General features: G+C 57.4%; 2 protein-coding genes across 4 annotated transcripts in view; one reads left to right on the forward strand and one right to left on the reverse strand.

Annotated features, from left to right (window-relative positions):
- Nucleotides 1-14953, forward strand: CRAT (carnitine O-acetyltransferase). 3 transcript variants are annotated; one of them, XM_011931236.1, is made up of 15 exons: nt 1-167; nt 1349-1447; nt 2540-2803; nt 5771-5889; nt 7013-7066; nt 7574-7739; nt 8083-8257; nt 9758-9936; nt 10481-10581; nt 11131-11250; nt 11410-11532; nt 11633-11768; nt 12470-12532; nt 13626-13763; nt 14151-14953. In XM_011931236.1, the coding sequence occupies exons 3-15, from the start codon at nt 2576-2578 to the stop codon at nt 14364-14366; spliced, it is 1818 nt and encodes a 605-aa protein (XP_011786626.1). In that variant the 5' UTR covers nt 1-167; nt 1349-1447; nt 2540-2575; the 3' UTR covers nt 14367-14953. The 3 variants fall into 3 exon arrangements, with proteins under 3 accessions (XP_011786626.1, XP_011786625.1, XP_011786624.1); XM_011931234.1 differs by lacking the exon at nt 1-167 and adding an exon at nt 1723-1859 and having other exon boundaries at nt 1357-1447; XM_011931235.1 differs by lacking the exon at nt 1349-1447.
- The window catches only part of DOLPP1 (dolichyldiphosphatase 1), a 21826-nt gene continuing 11949 nt past the window's right edge, over nt 7406-17282 (reverse strand). Inside the window, exon 9 of the transcript XR_001000562.1 lies at nt 7406-7416. The gene's annotated coding sequence lies outside the window, so the exon portion shown is untranslated. The remainder of the gene's footprint in view (nt 7417-17282) is intronic.

Genomic DNA, 17282 nt, shown 5'->3' on the forward strand with positions numbered 1-17282 from the left:
CGGCTGGCCGCGGTAACTCAGCGACCTTGGCCCGAAGGCTCTAGCAAGGACCCACTAACCCCAGCCGCTGCGGCGGCGGCGCGGACTTTGCCCGGTGTGTGGGGCGGAGCGGACTGCGTGTCCGCGGAAGGGCAGCGAAGATGTTAGCCTTCGCTGCCAGGACCGTGGTGAGTGCGGCAGAGCCCGGGCCTGAGGGCCCTGGACGGCGTGGGTGGGCCGTGCGGTTGCGCCCAGGAGCGGAGACCTCGTGCTGCGGCCGCTATCCAACCCGGCCTCCAGCTGATGGGGTGGGGTGGGGTCAGGCGGGCGTCCCAGGTTTGGCAGAGCAGGAGATTCGGGCGCAATGTCAGAAGTGGGATTGAACCCACGTCCTGGAGCATTCAATTCCAACGACCCGGGAAAGACAGGGGGGACCCGGCTTCAGTTAGCACCCCCACCCTTAGACCCAGAGACAGGCCGGTGGGGGAGAGAGACCAGGAGCGTCCAGACCCGTGCTCACTCTCCCAGTTATTCTCACACACCCGTCGCATGCTTAGGCCAGAGCCACTTCTCCGACCCTGTCCAGTTGGTTGGTCAGGCTCGTTTGGTTTATCAGATGGTTCCTGGGGAATTGTGTGTGGCCAGAGAAAGACGCAGAGGCATCAAGCTAGGCTGCTCAGAAAGGCCTCAGAACTGGCAGGTGGCAGCCCCATGGCCTCCCTCCCCTCCAGTCCCCTTCCCCACCCTGGCTGTATCCTCCTCTCCAGCCGACTTCCCCACCCTGGCTGTATCTACCCCTCAGTCCTCCCCAGAGGGCAGCCTGGATGCTAGCCTAATTTCAGTTCCTTCCATCCTTGATCCAAGCATATGTTGCTGGTGTCTCACTATCTCAGACACACACTACCGGGCCAGAGGGCAGAGGGTGCATCCAGGCTCAGGCTCAGAGGCTCTTCTAGGTGTTGCAACATCCTGAACCTCCACTGCACCCTTGTCACTTGTCTCTCAAGCTGCATCTCATCCCACAAATAGCCTCTAGGTCATTCTCCAGGACCATCCGACTAGCCTGGTTACTTTCCTGTCAGGGAAACTGAGGCAAGGAGGGACTTGCCCAGAGTCCCCTGGAGCTGCTCATTCAAATCCAGCCCAATCACAGCGTCCTTTGGTTTATTTTTCATACCAAAAGTCCTCTACTCTTGGACCCCAGCTGAATGAGCCACAGCTCAGGAAAAAATGAGTGTTGGTAGAGGGATGGCTCAGATGGGTCCCAGGAGTCCTGGAGAGAAACAGGAAATAGGCAGGGCTTCTGGCTGTCCCATCCACTGATGGCCTTTTCCTGGTGTCTGCTCCCCTGCACCAACCCTAATTACAGGACCGATCCCAGGGCTGTGGTGTAACCTCAGAGGCCAGGCAGTCTCTGCCCTCCAGCCAAGTTTTCTCTCATCAAAAAGATCGTCACAGATTCTGACAGGTGGATTTTTTTATTATTTCTTGGCCTGCCTCCCTGGCACTGAGCCCATGCAGAGAAGAAAGGAAAGAACTTTCCAGGTTCTCTTCTACTGGAATGCCCCCCACCAGCCCTCTCACCTGCTCCCCATTCCTCTACTTCTGGGAGCTCGGGAGGGTGGAGTAGCTTCTAGAGTTCAGGAGCTTCCCCTGCCACTGCCACAACCCCCGATGCCACCACAGCCATTGCCACTGCCACCTGCGTCCCCCTGAATCTTGGCTCTTGTCTTCTCTTTCCAGCCCAGGCAAGTGGCTGCCTCTGGCTAGGTTCTGCTCGCCCACTTGGTAGCACAGTTAGGCTTAGAGATCCAACCAAGGCAGACAGGGCCCAGAACCTTGGTCCTGCCATGGAGGAGGATGGGCAGCAGAGAGAGAAGGTATGGAACAGAGCTCCTGCCACTTGCCTGCTCACTGCAAGAGCAGCCTCGGGCCCTCCTGTCTCTCTGCCCACTACAGGGCCTTCTGGACTTTCTCTCTCTCTGCCGCCTCTCACCCTCCATGCCAGGCCACCCAGCTCTCTCGCCACAGCACTGCCCTCACCCCACCCTTCCCCCATCTCAGAGGCAGGAGGAAGCCCAAGGCCCCTCACCCGAAGATGCTGCCATTGTCTGGCTCTCTGTGATTCTCTCTCCTTCCCTTCTATTTCTCAACCTGGAACGGGTGGGAGAAAAGGAGGTGGGGACCTCCAAGAGGGACAGTCACCACTCTGCTGGCTGGTTCCTCTTCCAGGGTGAGAAAGGAGGGGCCTGTGCAACCCAACAGGTGGGCGGTCCCCCTCACCTCTGCTACACCAAGGAGCCATTCATCCTGACTTGATTCCCCTGAGCCTTGCCAAGAACCATGGCCATACCCCACACTTTCCCATCCCTACCCGCATCTCCAGGCCCTGGAGAGGCGGGGACATCTACAGCTCTAGGGCTGGGAGGCCGGGACCAGCCCCACCCAAGAGGCTGTCTCTGCCCCAGGAATGGGCACATAAGTGCCCAGGACTACAGCTTTGGGACTGCCAGGGCTCTGAGCTGGGAAGGGAGTGAACAGGATGTTCTGCTGCCTGCAGGTGAAGCCTCTGGGCTTCCTGAAGCCCTCCTCCTTGATGAAGGCTTCCGGCCGCTTCAAGGCACACCAGGATGCACTGCCACGGCTGCCTGTGCCCCCTCTCCAGCAGTCCCTGGACCACTACCTGAAGGCGCTGCAGCCCATCGTGAGTGAGGAGGAGTGGGCCCACACCAAGCAGCTGGTGGATGAGTTTCAGGCCTCCGGAGGCGTAGGGGAGCGCCTGCAGAAGGGGCTGGAGCGCCGGGCCAGGAAAACGGAGAACTGGGTGAGTTGCCGCCAGAGTTTCGTGAGCACGTACTCTGTGCCTGGCACTTGGCAGGGCGCCGGGTAATCAAGAAGGACACAGTCACCAGCCCGCTGGAGCTGACATTCAAGTAGGGAGGAGAGAAAGGGGATGAACAGGACACAGGCTGTGGACAAGGTGTCATGTTCTGGGATAGAGGCAGGAGTGGGGTGCAAGGACAGGCACAGCCAGGTAGGAGAAGATGCCCTTGTGCTCGGTGGGACAGCCTCAGGCAGGGAATACGTGTCACTTAGTGACAGATTGCCCTGGTTCTGTGTCTGATCTGTGACACAGGTATACCCAGTTTGGAAAATGTGCCTACACCAGTGCTTCGTGTGCTTTTCTATTTACATCTCATACTTCAACACACAAAATAAAAAGGTGACAGCCGGGTACAATGACTCACACCTGTAATCCCAGCACTTTGGGAGGCCAAGGCGGGCAGATCACAAGGTCAGGAGTTCGAGACCAGCCTGGCTAACATGGTGAAACCCTGTCTCTACTAAAAATACAAAAATTAGCCAGGGGTGGTGGCAGATAATCCCAGATACTCGAGAGGCTGAGGCAGGAGAATTGCTTGAACCTGGGAGATGGAGGTTGCAGTGAGCCGAGATTGTGCCTCTGCACTCTAGCCTGGGCAACAGAACAAGAGTCCATCTTGGAAAAAAAAATGGCAGGGGGTGGTGCCAGGCGCAGTGGCTCACGCCTGTAATCCCAGCGTTTTGGGAGGCCAAAGTGGGCAGATCATGAGGTCAGGAGATCGAGACCATCCTAGCTAACACAGTGAAACCCTGTCTCTAGTAAAAAAAATACAAAAAAATTAGCTGGGTATGACGATGGGCACCTGTAGTCCCAGCTACTCGGGCGGTTGAGGCAAGAGAATGGCGTGAACCCGGGAGGCGGAGCTTGCAGTGAGCCAAGATCACGCCACTGCACTCCAGCCTGGGCAACACAGCGAGACTCCGTCTCAAAAAAAAAAAAAAAAAAAGGGGGCCCAGCTGCTGGGAGGGAGGCAGAGTGGGAGCCAGAGATGAGGGGAAGGGGTGACATCACCCGCAGGGAGCTGTGGCAGCCTGGGTCTGACACTGGATGGGAGACAGGGAGAGTCATTAGATCCAGGACTGTTTTGGAGGCAGTGCCAGTGTTACTTGCCAATGGTGGGGGCAGGGGTGGAATTTGCCAAGTCGGGGTTGCCTGAGGGAGAAACTGCCTGTGGGAGAGCCACAGCAGGTCCGGCCCTGGGAAGTGCCGTGTTATAGGGGATGTCATGGGGAGGGGAGGTGGAGCTCTAGCCCTGGGGCTTGGCGGAGGCTGGGGGGCTGCACGCAGGAGGTGGGAGTTGTCGACATTTGCTGAGACTCGTCAGGTCAGGACTTTGGACTCCAAAACCTGAGACAAGTCACCTCCCCCTCCCCCTTTGCCAAGGGCTAGTGGCCCAGCGCCACAGGGGAGTGCGTGTGATGAAGAGGCACATCCTGCTGCTGTTCACCACAGGGTGAGGGGACGCAGGGTGGGCCCAGGTCTCTGGGGGTGGAAGGCCAGAGAAATCTGTACTGGCTGTGTGCAGGGACGGTGGGTGTTGCAGTCAGCATAGAGGACACAGGGTGACAGTCACCTGGGAGTGTGCGCAGTCCCAGACATGGAGCCTGTAATATCACATCCCTGGCTGGTGCCCAGAGACCCTCACCCCGCAGACAGAGGACGGACCGTCAGGGCAGAGAGTGAGGATGTGTCACCCACATCTTGTCACTAGCATAAGGATTCATCCTTGCAGGGAGCGTCCCCTCAAGATTGCCCTAACCTTGAGATCAAAGTGGGTATCTACTGCCCGAGGCCACAGAGCAAGACCAGGTCCCTCAGGCTGCTCTGATACCCCGGTCTCCTGCCTCCTTGGACAGTTCTCTGCTGGGGATGGTCAAAAACTCACTTATTGGGCCAGACGTGGTGGCTGACGCCTGTAATCCCAACACTTTGGGAAGCTGAGGCAGGTGAATAATTTGACGTCAGGAGTTCAAGCCTGGCCAACATGGTGAAACCCTGTCTGTACCAAAAAATACAAAAATCAGCCAGGTGTGGTGGTGCACACCTATAGTCCCAGCTACTCAGGAGGCTTAGGCAAGAGAATCGCATGAATGCAGGAGGCAGAGGTTGCAGTGAGCTGAGATAGCACCATGGCAATTTAGCGTGGGCGACAGAGTGAGACCCTGTCTCAAAAAAAAAGTCACTCATTGGACTTTGTTTTTGTAGACCCTTCCCTTTTTTCCTTTCTGTCTATTCAGGCATACATTTTAATTTAACGTATGGCAGTCATTGACAGAGAATGTGTAAAATGAGAATTCATTCATCTTGTCGGGCGCAGTGGCTCATGCCTGTAATCCCAGCACTTTGGGAGGCTGAGGTGGGCAGATCACAAGGTCAGGAGATCGAGACCATCCTGGCTCACACGGTGAAACCCCGTCTCTACTAAAAATACAAAAAAATTAGCCGGGCGTGGTGGCGGGCGCCTGTAGTCCCAGCTACTTGGGAGGCTGAGGCAGGAGAATGGTGTGAACCCAGGAGGCGGAGCTTGCAGTGAGCTGAGATTACACCACTGCACTCCAGCCTGGGTGAGAGAGTGAGACTCCGTCTCAAAAACAAAAAAAAAAAAAAAAAGAGAGAATCCATTCACCTTGCTGCCCCTCCCTACACCCAGGTTTCCTCCTGATCTTTCTTTCATGTCCTTTCTTAAGAGCAGCGTCTGATTGGTCTGGCTAATACTGATCACTCGGGCTAAAGGGAGGAGGCTGGTGGGTGTAAGGCGGGAAGGGTGGGTTCTGGATCTAAGCATTTACTTTGAGAATCTCCATAGCAGGGTAGAGGGCATGGGGCCAGCCGCGTCCCCTAGCCCTGGGGAAGAGGGGGCACCAGGGCCCATGCACCCCTCCTGACAGGCTCTGGCCCTTTTCCCAGCTGTCTGAGTGGTGGCTCAGGACTGCCTACCTCCAGTACCGCCAGCCTGTGGTCATCTGCTCCAGCCCAGGTGTGATGCTGCCCAAGCAGAACTTCGTGGACCTGCAGGGTCAGCTCCGGTGAGTGGCTGGGGCTAGGGGGCTGGGAGGCAGCCGGGCCCCTCAAGTCCACTTCCCCCAGCGGCTTGGAGGGGCCCTGACCCTGTTTATCTTTCTGCCCCACAAACAGCCTTATGAAATAGGGAGCATCCTCCCTATTTTACAAATGGGGAAATTGAGGCTCAGAGCAGGGAAGGGAGCTGCCCAAGACCCCATTCAGGAAGCAGGGTCTCTCCAGCTCTGAAGCCTCATGGCTGTTAACCACATCTTCGTGGAAGCCCCATCCTCTTCCGTACCTGAGGCTTCTCCCCAGCCTCAGTTTTAGCACTTCACCCCTCCTTCCCACTCTGCTCAGCTAGCCACAGGGGTGACCTCTGTACACAGTCCCCTTTTCCACATTCGGCCGGGTCACCTGCGCCAGCCCCTATTCCAGTCCTACCAGAGATAAAAATACCAGCAACAAGGATCTTCTCTTGTCCAAGGACCAGCCACTGGCTGCCGCCACCTGCTTCTCTTAAAGGGACCAGGGCACCCTGGGAAGGGCCGGGGTTCAGGCCCGGGAACTCCAGCCAGTTGTCCCCATGGTGGGATCCAGGGGCAGCCCCAAGCATTGAGGATGGTTGCCATGGGCCAGACAGCCCTGAGAGGAAGGCGGCCTGGGGGACACAGAGGCCCAGAGTGGGGAAGGGACCTAGTGGAGGGAACACTGGAGCCACTGCTGTCCCATTCACACCACCCCAGGGGCCTGGGGCCCTCCAGAGCCAATGCTTCAGAGCAGATGACACCCCCTTCAGATTCCAGGCTGTGGTTCAGGAGCTCAGGCCCTCTATGGGTAGACCCAGCCCACTGACCCCTAACCAAGCCACACTCCAGCTGCAAGGCACTAGCACCCAAGTCCTACCAGGCCCCTGGCCACCAGCACTTCCCCGAGCCCTCCTGACCATGTTCCCTCTAGAGGTTATGAAGAAGCAGACACAGACTGGCAAGCTGGGACTCCCAGGCTCCTCCCTTGCGCTCCTGGGCTTTCTGGACGCGGTGAGGGAGGATGTAAGACTAGGCCTCTCACTCCCCAAGTGTGTGTCCCTAGCCCGGGGCCTCCCTCAGGGTGTCCACACAGCTTCTAATCTCTAATCAATCTTTCCAGATTTGCTGCCAAACTCATTGAGGGTGTGTTGGATTTCAAGGTCATGATTGACAAGTGAGCAGCCCCACCCCTGCCCAGCCCCACACCTGCCCAGGCCTGCCTAATTACCACAGCCACCTCTAACCCCAGCCCTGGCCCGGCAGGCCCAAAGCTCAGTCACTTTCACTTCCTGTCAGCCCAGCCTTGGGTGGGATTTGGGAGATGGAGCACTGGGGATTGTCATCTGCTACAGTTGCTGGAATCTTCTCTTGGTGGGTGACCCTGTGCCATCCCAACTAAAGAGGACCCCAGAGTTTTATTCATTGCCTCATCTCCCCTATTACAAACTGAAGCCCAGAGAGGGGAAGGGAGGGAGTTTCTAGGTGACTTCTGAACAGGGCCCGCTGGGGCAGAAAGCCAGCCCCCTGCCTGCAGCGCAGCCCTGAGGTGCCCTGCTTATGCTGGGAGGGGGAGCGGGGACACTGTGTAAGCCCCCAGCAGTACCTAGGAGGTCCCTGTCGACCCTGCGCTCCTCCCCATTCACTTGCCCAGTGGCGCCCTCACTGCCCTTCTGCCCTGCAGTGAGACCCTGCCCGTGGAGTACCTGGGGGGAAAGCCCCTGTGCATGAACCAGTACTATCAGATCCTGTCCTCCTGCCGAGTGCCGGGCCCCAAGCAGGACACGGTCAGCAATTTCAGCAAGACCAAGAAGCCTCCCACGCACATCACCGTGGTACACAACTACCAGGTGGGTGGCCCCCACCCACGCCTACAAGCCCCTGCCCTGCTGCAGGAGTACAGCAGGACGGCTGTGGTCGGCTTCCCCACTGGGGTTCCCCAGCACACATGCCCATGTGCCCCAGGAATGGGCGTCCCCTGGCTTCTCCATTGGCGGCCCAGGGAGGCCAGGAGGGGCCGTGGGCCTGCCCAGCCCAGAAGGGAGATCCAAGGATCTCCTCCCCCTCACACCCTTGGCCTGACTCCATCCCCTCCAAGGCCAAGGCCAGGAGAAGGCAGGTGTGGGGAAGTGGCTGCTCTCAGCCTGAGGTCCCCACTCAGCTCCCTCCTCTTACCTGCCTGTGCCCTGACAGTTTTTTGAGCTGGACGTGTACCACAGTGACGGGACTCCCCTCACTGCGGATCAGATCTTCGTGCAGCTGGAGAAGATCTGGAACTCATCCCTACAGACCAACAAGGAGCCTGTGGGCATCCTCACCTCCAACCACCGCAACTCTTGGGCCAAGGCATACAACACCCTCATCAAAGGTGCCTCTTGCGGGCCGTGCTGGGGCTGCACACCCAGGCCTCTTCCCCTGTTGGGGACCAGCCTCAACACCACCCATAGGGTACCTGAAGTCTGGTGGCAACAAAGGAATGAGAAGAGATAGGTTAAGAGTTCATAAAGGGGGCCGGGTGCAGTGGCTCACGCCTGTAATCCCAGCACTTTGGGAGGCTGAGGCAGGCAGATCACAAGGTCAGGAAATCGAGACCATCCAGGCTAACACGGTGAAACGCCGTCTCTACTAAAAATACAAAAAATTAGGTTGGTGTGGTGGCGGGCGCCTGTAGTCCCAGCTACTCGGGAGGCTGAGGCAGGAGAATGGCGTGAACCCGGGAGGCGGAGCTTGCAGTGAGCCGAGATCCACTGCACTCCAGCCTGGGCGACAGAGCAAGACTGTCTCAAAAAAAAAAAAAAAAAAAAATTTCATAAAGCTGGGAGCCAGGGACCAGTTGCAAAGTGGAGGCTGCAAAAGGCGCAGAGTTCTGGTTTCCACGCTATTTGTTGAGTACAGTCACTTAGATCTAAGAAACAGATGTTCAGGGCGAAACAGTGACAGGGAGGCAGTGCGTCATAGGCGTAATCTATAGCAATAGCGGTTTCAATGAATCTCCTTTGTGCTCAAACAGCATATCTTTAACTTACTGGAGAGTAGCTAGTGGGAGCACCTTAACTAGGAGCCTGCACGTCTGTCCACATTCTAGTGTTTCAAAGGAGTGTCTTTCTCCTTGAACACAGTGTTTACAGATAGAGCGGGTCTCGCTCTGAGCACGGGAACATGATGGCAATTAGGGGGCTTTCCTCCTCGGCAGCCTCTTGTGGCTTTCCACAACTTATTATCCCATATTTTTAAGGCCAGTTTATACAGGCACCCCACAAGCCCTTTTCCCAACATTCCCCCAGCACACCGGGCCCCGCACAGCCGTGGGCAGCCATGTTTCTCACTGTATCCTGTCAACGTGGAGCAGGCAATGTGGGCCCCATGTCATAGATGAGGACACCTCATGGTTAGGGTAGTTTCTCTCTGCTAAATAGCAAGTTAGGATTACAGTCCAAGTCCTCTGGCTGAGGAGCCCACCCACCTCCACGCTCCCCGTACCCCTAAGCACCAGCAATCCTCCAAAGCATGTCTTGCTCAGGGGCGTTAGCCCCAAAGTCAGACCACCTGTGTGGGATCCCTGGCTGCCACGCCAGCTCCTGTGTGACCCTGGGCTTCCGTTTCCTGTGTCTAAAGTGGGCCAGGGGTTGGGTCCTGCCTCAAGGAATGCTGTGGGGCTGCAGGATCCTGTTGAGTTTGAAGCTCTGAACCCACACCCTACACTCGGTGAATGCCCTGGAGGGCCCCTGAGGTGGGAATCTCCTCATCCCAGAGGGGTACAAATAGGTCAGGAGAGCCCAGGGCGGGAGGCTGTGGAGGGGCCGGTCCATCTCTCCCATACCCTGAGGCTCACCCCATTTTGAGCCTCCCCACCCCATGCCACCTGCAGACAAGGTGAACCGGGATTCCGTGCGCTCCATCCAGAAGAGTATCTTCACTGTGTGCCTGGATGCGCCCATGCCCAGGGTCTCAGAAGATGTGTACCGCAGCCATGTGGCAGGCCAGATGCTGCACGGGGGCGGCAGCAGGCTCAACAGCGGCAACCGCTGGTTCGACAAGACGCTGCAGGTGAGGCCCAGCAGGGCTTCGCCCACTCGTGTACACCTGAACAGGGCCTCCATGGCCTTGGGACTTCCTGCCCCTCCCCGGCCCTGCATCCCCAGCCTCCTAGCTTGTAAAACAGGCAGGAAGCCAGCAAGCTGGACGCCACCATAATTACCAGGCAGCCAGCCTGTCATCACCAGTCCTGCCGCTGGCCTGGAAACTGCTGCCACCCCCAGCACACCCCCTCAGCGCCTCACAGAGAACCTGGGATCCGGGGTCAGCCAGTGCAATCCTGGCACAACAATCCCTCTCTACACCTGTAAAATGAGGAGGTGGTCGACCTCACTGGCAGAGTAGTTTGAAGGACTCGGTCAGGCACGCTGAGCGTGGGATGTGCTTAGCACACCAGGTCACCCAGTGAATGTCAGCTATTGTTAATAACAGTAATAAGTCAGCATAGCCCATTGAGATGGCTTCAGAGAGGCCCTTGCCTCGACCAAAGAGTGGTTGGGTCGGGGCCACCCCCCAGGGCCCTGGGGCTGACCGGGATCTCCCTTCCCTCCCACAGTTCATCGTGGCAGAAGATGGCTCCTGTGGGCTCGTGTACGAGCACGCTGCAGCGGAGGGGCCCCCTATTGTCACCCTTCTGGACTATGTCATCGAGTACACGTGAGTACAGTCACATCTCTCGCCTAGTTCCCCAGCGCCTAGTGACAGGTGACACACAGGTGATAGACCAGCTTGTAGGAGAATATCACTCTCCTTTGTGCCGGGGAATCTGTTTCTTCCAAGGAAGCCAGCCGGATATGGTGGCCTGTAATCCTGACACTTTGGGAGGCTGAGGCGGGAGGATCAGTTGAGGTCAGGAGTTTGAGATCAGCCTGGCCAACATGGTGAAATGCCATTTCTACTAAAAATAGAAAAAAAAAAATTAGCCAGGCGTGGTGGCAGGCACCTATAATCCCAGCTACTCAGGAGGCTAAGGCAGGAGAATCACTTGAACCAGGGAGGCCAAGGTTGCAGTGAGCTGAGATCACACCACTGCACTCCAGCTTGGGCAACAGAGCAAGACGTCATCTTTAAAAAAAAAAAGAAAGCTGAAGTGAAGGTGGTTTTCAGAACAAACACATCTCCCTGGGCTGGCCCCCACCCTGGTCTCAGAATGGACCCAGGCTCTAGAGGCGCCAGCATGAGCCTGAGGCCCCATGTACTGTGCAGGAAGAAACCCGAGCTCGTGCGGTCTCCCATGGTGCCCCTGCCCATGCCCAAGAAGCTGCGGTTCAACATCACCCCCGAGATCAAGAGCGACATAGAGAAGGCCAAGCAGAATCTCAGCATGTAAGTGCCTGCCCCTGCCATCCCCATGCTGGGTGGATAAGGCCAGGCCCTTCAGCTTGAGTGGCTCCTGTGCCAGCTCTCTCATGACACCCAGACCCTCTGTGGGGTTGACAGGGGCTGCCGGGGCCTGCCCCTCACCTGCCCTTCCCACACCCCCAGCATGATCCAGGACCTGGACATCACCGTGATGGTGTTCCATCATTTTGGAAAGGACTTCCCCAAGTCGGAGAAGCTAAGCCCAGACGCCTTCATCCAGATGGCTTTGCAGCTGGCCTACTACAGGTGCACCTCTGTGGCCCGCCCATGGAGGAGGGAGGAGACCTAGGGGCAGGGGAGGGGGTGTCCGCCTCCAAGGGGCGTGCTCAGCCCCATTTCCCACCAGGATCTACAGGCAGGCATGTGCCACCTACGAAAGTGCCTCCCTGCGCATGTTTCACCTGGGCCGCACCGACACCATCCGCTCGGCTTCCATGGATTCACTCGCCTTTGTCAAGGCCATGGATGACTCCAGCATCACGGTGAGAGGTCTGGGGTGAGGGCGGGTGAGCTGGGTCTGAGCCATCTCCCTCGTGCTCACTCAGTCAACACACATTGATTGAGCACCTACAGGATTCCATGGTGGGCTTGGGGAATCTAACAGAAGCTGGAACCGTGAATCTAGCTCTGAGCTTCCTGGGGGCCAAAGAGGAAAAGGGAGTCATTCATTTGTTCATTCATTTATTCATTGGCAGTAAAGCAACTGCCCTATGTCAGACCCCGGCTGAGGACCAAGGAGTTGGCAGTTGCAATACTCGCTCTTTTGTTTTTTCTTGTTTTTTTTAGAAAGAGTCTTGCTCTGTCCCCCAGGCTGGAGTGCAGTGGCATGATCTCGACTCACTGCAACCTCCACCTCCCGGGTTCAAGCAATTCTCCTGCCTCAGCCTCCCAAGTAGCTGGGACTACAGGTGCCTGCCACCATGCCCAGCTAATTTTTGTATTTTTAGTAGAGACAGGGTTTCACCATGTTGACCGGGCTGGTCTCAAACTCCTGACCTCAATGGATCCACCTGCCTCGGCCTCCCAAAGTGTTGGGATTACAGGCATGAGCCACCGCTCCCGGCCCTAATAGTTCCTCTTAAAGAGCTCAGAATCTAGTGCTGGGTGAGGGGTGGGCTACTGAGGTGGGCAAGGAGAAGAGAAGGGACAGTGCTTCAGCTCTCTCCGACCCTCACCACTCTAGGGGCACCAGAAGGTGGAGCTGCTGCGGAAGGCCGTGCAGACCCACCGAGGCTATACTGACCGGGTAAGTGAGCCCGCTTGTGCCTACTAACTTGTCCCTTAGTGTCAGCCATCTGTCTGTCCCTCTGACTATCCATCCCTGCAGCCAATGGCAATGGCTGCTAACCCTTTGCTAGGACCACACCTCCCCCAACCTGGGAGCACCTGGAACCAGGCTGAATAGCCCCCTACTTTTTCTTTTCTTTTCTTTTCTTTTTTGTTTTTGAGACGGAATCTTGCTCTGTCACCCAGGCTAGAGTGCAGTGGTGCAATCTCGGCTCACTGCAATCCCCGCCTCCCGGGTTCAGCCTCCCAAGTAGCTGGGATTACAGGTACCCACCACCATGCCTAGCTAATTTTTGTATTTTTAGTAGAGACAGGGTTTCACCATGTTGACAGACTAGTCTCAAACTCCTGACCTCAGGTGATCCACCCACCTGAGGCTCCCAAAGTGCTGGGATTACAGGCGTGAGCCACTGCGCCCAGCCAAGTATCTCCATTTTAAAGTTGGAGAGACCCAGCCTGGGCCCAGTAACTGCCCTGGTCCCAGTTCCAGGGTTGGCCTGGGCCCTAGATTTTGGGTCACACTCTCTCCCTGATGCTAGGTATACGTGGTCCAGCAGACAGCGAGTTTCCTGCCCTCCAGCAGCTTGGGCTGCAGTCAGGGAGGTGGCTGTCTGGGTGCATGTCCAGGCTCTGTCTCTGAGCAGCTGTGCGTCCAGGCTCTGACCGTGCTACATGCACACATCCATTTAAAGCTTACCGCCACCCTGCGAGGGGAGTGCAGGACTCACTCCTCTTTACAGATGAAGACGCTACGGTTGCAGAACCTAAGCAACCTACCAAGGCCCCGCAGCCAGGATGGGGCTAGGCCACACAGCTCCAAGGCCCTGCTCCACAACCCTGCACTGTCCTGCCTCCCTGGGCAAATCCCCGCCCCTCCCTGAGCCTCAGTTTCCCCATCTGTGAAACAAAGGCTCTCTCTGGCCAGAATATTCTGGTCTCGTGGTTCTGAGTGGCCAGTGCCTGGGAAGGATGGCGCTGCCACAGGCTGAAGAGGGCAGGGATACCCCGTGGGTCCACAGCCCCTGCTCCTGACAGCTCTCCCACCCCAACAGGCCATCCGTGGAGAGGCCTTTGATCGACACCTCCTGGGCCTGAAGCTGCAGGCCATTGAGGACCTGGTGAGCATGCCTGACATCTTCATGGACACCTCCTATGCCATCGCCATGCACTTCCACCTCTCCACCAGCCAGGTGAGCCACTGCCCCAGGTGCCCCAGGAGCTGCAGGGAGAGAACCCACTGGCAGAGTTTGATGTGGCCACACAGGCCCCACTGGCCCAATGCCAACACAGCTGAGTTCCAGAGGAGGAACTGGGGGCAGGGGCCTATCTGCAGCCCAGGCAGGCTGAGAAGGGGTCAGTGCTTCTCGTGGGAGAATCAGCTTCCCTGACTCACTGGTCAGGTATAAAGGAACATTTGATTCGTGCCAGCCTGTACTGGTTGCTGGGATATAGCACGGGACAGACCATGGTCCCTGCCCTCAAGGGGCCTGCAGTCTTGGCAGAGGCACAGGCAGCCTGGGAAGTGCTGGGGGCGTCAAGGTAGCGGAGCTTGAGAGCTTTCGTCCTGCTGTCCCCAGGTCCCTTCCAAGACAGACTGTGTCATGTTCTTTGGGCCCGTGGTCCCCGATGGCTATGGTGTCTGCTATAACCCCATGGAGGCCCACATCAACTTCTCCCTGTCGGCCTACAACAGCTGTGCAGAGACCAACGCCGCCCGCCTGGCACATTACCTGGAGAAGGCGCTCCTGGACATGCGTGCCCTGCTGCAGAGCCACCCCCGGGCCAAGCTCTGAGCCCCTAGGACTCAGGCCTGCCAATGCCACAGCCAAGCCCACCCTGGGATGGGCCACCCACCAGGGCTCAGCCCATTGGTTCCCTCTTCCCTGGTCCCCCCAAATCTACTGAGTCACGGACCACATCCTCCAGGGGGCCTGCAGGCCCCAGCCAAGTGCCTTCCGTGGGTCATCTCAGCACCTGCCAGGGCCCGACCTGGGGCTAAGTGCAGAGGCTGAGCGGGACGTTAGGCCCAGGCCCCTGGTGCCTCTTCCACCGGTGCCTCCTCTGGGGAAGGGAACCAGCCCTCTGAACAGGAGACTGGCAAGAGCTCCTTGTCTCACCAGCTCAGCCCCGGCCACTCCCTGCCATCTCTGTGACCAAGCCAGCGTCTGTACCCTGCTTCCCAAACTCCCAGGACCTGGAGACAGGATTGTGTGGGGCCAAGAGGCCAGGGTGTGAGGTTTCACCTCCGTGGCGGCTGTGTTCCTGTGGATAGCATGGCTAGCGAGCCGCCTCTGGTTCCACTCAGCTTGGTTCCTGCCCCTGCCCTGTTGTATGATATTTATATGCAAGGTCATCAATAAATGGGAATTGTGTTGGTGAAGAGGTGTTTCAGGTGAGGCAGGCAGGGTGGGGCAGGCACCTGGCCTTGCCCTCTTCAGCTTTCCCTGGGCCTGGGAGCTGGTGATCAAGCAGCTGGTGTGCCTGAGGACTTTGGTCCAGGAGCCAAGGGCCAGCTGTGACCTCGGGGCACTAGGCCCAGAGCTGGGCCAGAGCCAGGGCTGCGTCCTTCACCAGCAACTTCCCACCTACCTCTGGCTTGAGCCTTCCCAAGTCCCATGGGTTGTGGGTAGGGGCAACTCTCCCAGGGGACTGTGGGGCCCAGCAGTGTGGCTGATATCCAGGAGCCCAGGGTGTCACCCTGCTTCCCCCCACTGAACCCAGCAAAAGTAGGAGTACAGCAGCAGGCTCAGTTTACCCCAGACCCAGCCGCTGCCAGGACAGACACCTTCGGGGGTGGGCAGGGGAAGCCATCAGAGCAGAACCACGTACCTGCCCACAGTCCCATGTCCATGGCTGAGGCAGGGCTTCCTGGCAAAACCAAGCGTGCTGTTTGTGGGGAGGGGAGAGTCTCCCACTGGAACCCTGGCCTGTGAGGAAGGCCCGTGGGAAGCCCCAAGTGTGGATGCCGGGGTGGGCCGAGGGAGGTTGGCTGGCCTGTGAGTAAAGGGCTCTGTGACCGGACTAAGCTGGAACAGTCACCTCCGAGTGGGGCCTGTGGTTTTCTCCATTTGTCAGATGAAGAAGCGGGCTTAGCGAGGTTAAGATCACCAGGACACTAAATGGCAGAGCAGGATTCACAGAGGCCACACTTGTCTCCTCTAGGCCAGGGCTCCAAGAAGCCCCTCCCTAGAGCCAGGTCCCCAGCCCCAGGCCACATCCACCCACCTGTCCCACAGCAGGGGCTGGAGAAAGGGAGGCGATGGGTGCCCAGCCTCAGGACCACGAGTGAGCGGGTGAAGAGGGAGGTCAGGCTGAGCCTGAGCTCTAATCAGGCACAGGGACCTGCCAGGCCTGGCCAGCGGTGGCATACTCAGTGAGAGAGGGAAGCCACTTGCCCAGTGCCCCAAGGGGACAGGAGGTGTAGCCCAGACAATGGGGGGAGTGGGTGGAGGCAGGGAAAGGATGCCTCCATGGGGAACAAGCAGGCCTGGAAGAGAGTGTCACCTGGACCAGCACGCCGACTCTGCTCCTCTACACAACAGGGTGCTCCCTCTGGGGGTGACTAGAACCGCTAGGAAACAGGGCCCACAGCAGGGCAGAGTGAGTGCTGCCTGAGCGACCAGCGGTGGGCCTGCAGCCAGCCCAGGGCAGGACAGGGAGGGGAGAACGAACAGTCAAGAGGCTGCCAGACATCCTGGATTCCCGAAACTCAGCTAAGAACCCTACAGATCTGAATATAAGGTTGGATTTTTTCCCCCAGAACTATCCTTCTGAATTGGGGGGCATTCCCGTAGGGTGGCGGCATTACAGGCCCCATCACATGGAAGCCCCCTCCACATGGAAGCCCCCTCAATTCCTTGGAGCCACCAACTATTGTTCAAGGAGGGTACATCCAGCATCTGAGCAACCTCAATCATGGTGACAGGAAATCCTTAGAGGTCCTTGGTGGGGGAAAAAGGCAAAGAAACAAGATTTCGTCATTCTTCCTTAGGGGTAATTCCTGAGGCCTCACACTTGGACATCGGGAGAAACCAGTGCTTAAGGTTGTGCCAGGGGGCACTTGTGGCTTGGAATGAAATTTCTAGTGCTTGTTCTGTGCATGAAATCCTACAGGTGCTGCTTAAAGGCTGGCATAGCGAAGACGACAGCCTCAGGAGAGCAGGGTTAGCTGACCCAGAGGGGCCTCCAGGGGTGACACCAGTGATGCAGATGAAATACGTGATTTGCTTTTGCAAAATGAGTGAAAAAAAGGTGTTCTGAATTGGTATATCTTGAGCAATACATCATTTGATATTTGAATAATAAATTTTTTTTTTTTTTTTTTTTTTGAGACAGTTTCACTCTTCTCACCCAGGCTGAAGTGCAATGGTGTGATCTCGGCTCACTGCAACTTCCGCCTCCGGGGTTCAGGCAATTCTCCTGTCTCAGTCTCCCAAATAGTTGGGATTACAGGCCTGCGCCACCATGCCCAGTAATTTTTGTACTTTTAGTAGAGACAGGGTTTCACCTTGTTGGCCAGGCTAGTCTCAAACTCCTGACCTCAGGTCATCCGTCTGCCTCAGCCTCCCAAAGTGCTGGGATTACAGACGTGAGTCACCACGCCCAATAAGATTAATGAATTCAGGCCAGGCGCGGTGGCTCAAGCCTGTAATCCCAGCACTTTGGGAGGCCGAGACGGGCGGATCACGAGGTCAGGAGATCGAGACCAT

Source organism: Colobus angolensis, unplaced genomic scaffold, assembly GCF_000951035.1.
Source record: "Colobus angolensis palliatus isolate OR3802 unplaced genomic scaffold, Cang.pa_1.0 Scaffold9, whole genome shotgun sequence".
Taxonomy (NCBI): Eukaryota; Metazoa; Chordata; class Mammalia; order Primates; family Cercopithecidae; genus Colobus; species Colobus angolensis.

Coding starts and splice junctions, on each gene's coding strand:
- CRAT (XM_011931234.1), top strand. CDS start 1,830: ATGGAGGAGGATGGGCAGCAGAGAGAGAAG. Junction 11,533..11,632: donor TTGCAGCTGGCCTACTACAG/GTGCACCTCTGT, acceptor ATTTCCCACCAG/GATCTACAGGCAGGCATGTG. Junction 13,764..14,150: donor TCCACCTCTCCACCAGCCAG/GTGAGCCACTGC, acceptor TGCTGTCCCCAG/GTCCCTTCCAAGACAGACTG.